We start from the raw sequence: 5312 nt of genomic DNA on the forward strand, positions 1-5312 counted from the left end.
ACATTAGCCTAGGTTGTGTGTCTAGAAACATAACTTGGGATTTTTTGCGTCTTCTTGTTGTTGTAACCAGCATAGAATAGGGCTCTGTAGAACAGTACATATAACTGCTAGCCAATGTCTCAAACTAAATTGCAAGCCAGTGTTGTCATTACTTTATTTCTTGGCTAACTGTCCTTCAAGCTAACTTATTTATGTGTGGCCATACTTCAAATTCTTATATGTTATCTATAGAATTCAAACATGACTTGAAGAGTAACTTGTACATGGTAAACTTTCTCAGCCAGGCCTCCACTGATGTGCACTGTACGGCTGCCAGGCGCATACTGAAGGCTATAGTTTACATTATCCCGTATTTATATAGTTTTACTGGGGTCTTTAAATGTGACAAAAGCTGCTTGATGTAAGCTGAAAGGTAACGTTAGATGACTCAATTCATTTGTCCCAAGTTCTAGATGTCGGAGGGTAAAGAGAGAAAATATGTGGAGAGGAGGGGAATGACAGGTTACTTGAAAAAGCATGCAACCGAGAGAGATTCCGGGCTTCCAGTGGAAGTATTCATACCAGTGTCTAACTTCACCTTTGATATTGTAAACAAGGTGAGTAATGCTATTAACATTAATTACTAATCAAATCATAACAATGTACTCGAATAAATATGTGTCTTATTCTTGTAGTTTTGATCAGATGGAGAATTTTAATACTTCATTCTCTTGTGTTAGTTTGTCATCTATAGTCGTTCTTCCCTGATATATATTTTACAAACAGCCACATTCATCATTGATAGATTTCAATTTCAAACAATCGAATCCCTGTTGTCTATTGTGAACAATTGAATTCATGTTGTTTTAAATGTTTAATCTCAATCCATCTCATCTAGGTCACTGGAGACTATGCAGGGTTTGTTGTGGAGATAACCTGCCATCTGGACCAAAAGAAGGCGTGAGTTTATGAATCTATTTATTGATATTATGATAAACCATTCCAATATTTCCACATGATGAGTTATGAATACAGGAAATGATAGCTTGAATTGCTTCATTTTATTCATGTTATGGGATCGAGTCAAAGGGTTGACCAACAGCAATCCTATAGTTCAGGTGCTTTACCTCTGAATCTTGGCAGGTTCATTACGATCAAGTTGAACCATCCATTTTCTGTCATTCATATTCATCTAAGTGATCGTTTTCATCAAGACCTACAACTACAATGGAAAATTAGAAAAAAAAGAGATAAAAAAAATTCAATTAACTGTAAGTATATCAATAGATCTGGACTTATTCTTACATTCTTGTCAATTCATGGAGGCCCATATGCCTTTCTTTTCTAACAATAAATAAATTACCACCAAACCCTAACAGGTTGGATTAGATTAAATTTGGCCAACGTCTAAAAACAAGCTGTGGTATGATTATGATAACTTTTTAAACCCTTGTGCACCATTTCAAAATTAAACCTATAATTTTTATGCTTTAATAATCCAAATATCTTAATCACAATGAATTCTTGCTATTCTGTGCCACTGAGGCACATGTTTGAGTAACACGTGTATGCATCATGACTTGTACACATGTGTGTGTGTGTGTGTGTGTGTGTGAGATAGTGTGCGTGTGAGCGAGTGAGATAGTGTGCGTGTGACTGAATGAAATAGTGTGCGTGTGAGTGTGAAAGTGAGTGCAAGAGTGAGTGAGTGAGCGGGCGAGCAAGCGAGGGTGAGTGAGAAAGTGAGTGAGTGAATGAGATAGTGTGCGTGTGAGTGAGTGTGTGATAGTGTGCGTTTGAATGAGTGAGTCAGAGTGAGTGAGTGAGTGGGAGAGTGTAGAAATATGTTCATCATTCTGACTGTTGTGGGGGATTCTCTAGTTAGCATGGAAAAGGCTGAACTGGCTACTTGGCCATACCAAACCAGACTACCCTAATTGGCCACAAGGTATTAGAGTAGAGTAGAGTAGAGTAGATCCTTTCGGCCAGGTAGGAAGGTCATAATCCAATTTGGGCCACTCATCCGTTTACTGGATCCTGATTCCAGGCTTGTGAGGGCAGTCTAATGCTCTGTAGTTGTAGACTACTGGGTGATGTTCCATGTGTTTATCAAGTCTGTTTTTGAAAGTGTTCACTGTTTAATGCTAAGGTATTTGGCTCCAAGCACTGTTCATGATATATGATGAGAATACCCATATACATGTACACCCATAAGGGCAGTTTTCAACATGCATGTACATGGCATTGAACTCATTGTTAAGAAAACATGTTAAGCATTCCATGGTTCACACTTAAGACCCCTCTTTCACTGGACCCGCTGCGTCCTAAGCTGGATTTGTGTTACCCTTGACTTTATAATGGGAATATCATATAAAACGTACATGTATGACCAAAAAGGCAACAAAACACGGCAAGCTTAAAAATATTAGTTTCCTGTCAATTACATTTGTTGAGTGCTTTTCAATTCGATCAACCGCAGTGACCCCGCCAGCGTGCCACGGGTCCAGTGAGAGGGGGCATTACAAATCTCGCTGTGAGAGTCCTCTGTACCAATTCCTCAACTCCTCTCCTATGTCTCTTATGATTGCAAAAGAAACGTGTGAGAGCCACTCTGGATAGCTCATGTTTGAAAATGTCTGGGAAAATTACTCGCTGGCCGCCGCGAGTCACTCATACAACAGTTCAAACGTGACATCCCCCCGCTAAAGTTGATGGCATACCAATCCCGATGATGCTCCCATTCTTGTAAACTTTTATGCTGACATATTCTATTTTGGTTACAAAATGATTTTTAACGACAAGCCGGCAGGTAAAATGCTCCTCAGGCCTTTTTAGGCAATCTAAGTTGGCAAGTTCCGGAGTTCGTTGCCCGGCCCTGAGACGGAGGAAGTCAGATTTTTTTTGTTTTTGAGAACAGGCCAAAATCAATCTGCGTGTGGATGTCATCTATAAGATAAAGTTGGTGTGTTTATATGTGTGCGTTCATTGTATGTGCATGTGCATGCATGTATGTCCGTGTGTATGTATGTGTGTACTTGGTTTGTTTGTGTAAATATATATTTGTATGTATGTGTGAATATGTGTCTGTGTGTATGTATAATGTATCCTGTGTGTGTGTGTGTGTGCATATGTGTGTATATATGTGTGTGACTTTGGAAGTACCAAAAAGTATGCATAAAGTCATAGATTTAGCATTATATAGTATCATGCTTCCTGATGTACTACTGCAGATGCACTAACCAAACATGTCTATTTCTCATGGTATATGGTAGGCAAAGGTACATTCCAATCGGTTGCAACAGGGAGCAGTTCTGCCACCATGCTAACAAGACACTGGGGGATCCTGACTGGGGCGGGTTAACAACATCAATGTCTGAGCCTGCTTTTAGACAACACATGGTTGGAAAGCAACTGGACTTTGAGATGGGGGACCGCCTGACGTGTAAGAGAGGAACCACAACAGTTGGAAAGGTGGATGGCGAGAACATGTGGATATTCAACAATGAGGTTTGTACTCTTTATTTCTGACAGTTTCCAAACACTCAATACTTGAGCTCATAATAGGAATAATTGATCATGATTCTGTTGGGCTGTTGGACTTGATCATTTATGGTTTAAACGCAATGCTTACTCTAATAAAAAAATTACAAGGGTGAAACAATTATAGTAGATCGTCAAGAACTTACAAATAAGTTGCATGTAATGGGTGAGAATGAAATGAAATTGTGCAATTTGTACAGGTACACCTGCTGGCTAGAGAAGACGAAAGAGGAGTAATAGTGATTGAAGAGCTTAGCCAAAAGGACCAGAAATACACCCTCCTGCCAACGCAGGGCACTATATGGACAGCAACGATCACAACACCACTGTCACTCGGGACCAATGAGGCACGCTGTTGTGGTGGGTATACAATTTTTTTTCGTTGGACCACATATTCTTATACCAAGCTGCACTATAGGTTTGTGTCTCTAGCATGTCTGCATAAATGTATTTCTTTGCCATAAATGAATAAGAAACAAGATTTCTACAATATCAGTTAACCTTTTATAATATCATTTAATGATATTAACAATTTCGATAGATAAAATGAGTATTATTGATGATTCAATTAAGGTCAGACGGTCAAACTTATATGCATTAGATTATATCAGTTCATCACAATCCTCTTATACTTCATATCAACATTTTTTTTCCAACAGCTGATGCGGGAGGCATTTCAACACAACTTCCTCCCAGCCATTTTTGTGTTGGGACATAGCTGCATGAGTATGAATGCAGAGGCAGTGGCAAGTTGTTTTGACTGTTGCCCAGTGACAATTGCAGTTGGACCAAGCGGCCTTGGGAAGACGATGAGTCTGAAGACTGCACTGAGTATGATTGGTAAGGATTGTATATTTTTAGCATTTCTTAATTACTTGACCTATGTATAATACATTATCAGCTGAGGTTATAATAATCTCCAATGTTGGACAAATAGGCTAATTGAAAGTCACAATCAATTACAACTAATATTACTCATCTCTTGTTTATGATCAGCAGTGACTGTGTAATGTTATTAATATCACTTCCATCACCTGATTGCATATATCTCAACCTTGAAAAAAATGTGGTCAAAATGCAAAAAAAATATGCATTTTGGTTTAATCTATGTTGACTCAATATCATGAAAAATGCAGTTAACTATTTTATTGTCTCATGTTTTTTCTAAAATCAAGCGGGTATTTGTAATCTTATTTCAACAGGTATTGGAGATACTGGCTACCTCCACCAGTTTAAAAGGGAAGCCATGATGTCCTTGGCCTGCCAAACAACCCTCGGGTGCTTTCTAGACGACCCCCTGTCCCTAGAATCCTGCAAGGAGTCTGTCATCGACTTCTATGGGATGGGGACGTTCTTTACCCTATCGAGAGGGTTTGAGGCTGCCAGGTGTGGGTACCTGATGACTGCAAACAACCCACTGCAGCATCATACAGAGAGGTTAGTACAATTATCTCGCACCTTGTGTATAGTAAATGACGTTACCTCTTCTTTTAGCACCTTTTAAATACAGATTGAAGTGCATATGGGCTATGTTGTAATTATATCAGGCCACTGCAAGTAAATTTTATGGATAACATCAGCGCTCATTAATTTTCGCCTGATTTGTATATAATGTCATTGGTTTTAGTTGATTGAGCTGTATACACAAGGTGTTTCAATGCATATGAATACCGAGTGTAGTTGCTTCAGATGATGGTACAACAAGCTTTTTTCTGCATTTGTTGTAACTGTTACAGTAGTAATAGTCTATTGAGATGTACACACATTTACTGTTGAATCAATACTGTTTTTTC

At 38.8% G+C, this 5312-nt stretch overlaps 1 protein-coding gene across 1 annotated transcript; it reads left to right on the forward strand.

Annotated features, from left to right (window-relative positions):
* The first annotated feature begins 452 nt into the window (after nt 1-452).
* Nucleotides 453-4351, forward strand: LOC136445670 (uncharacterized). Its single transcript, XM_066443803.1, has 5 exons — nt 453-596; nt 878-939; nt 3252-3486; nt 3720-3879; nt 4179-4351. Exons 1-5 carry the CDS (start codon nt 453-455, stop codon nt 4235-4237), a joined length of 660 nt encoding a protein of 219 aa, XP_066299900.1. The 3' UTR covers nt 4238-4351.
* The last annotated feature ends 961 nt before the right edge of the window (nt 4352-5312 follow it).

This window comes from Branchiostoma lanceolatum, chromosome 12, assembly GCF_035083965.1.
Source record: "Branchiostoma lanceolatum isolate klBraLanc5 chromosome 12, klBraLanc5.hap2, whole genome shotgun sequence".
NCBI classification, from domain to species: domain Eukaryota; kingdom Metazoa; phylum Chordata; class Leptocardii; order Amphioxiformes; family Branchiostomatidae; genus Branchiostoma; species Branchiostoma lanceolatum.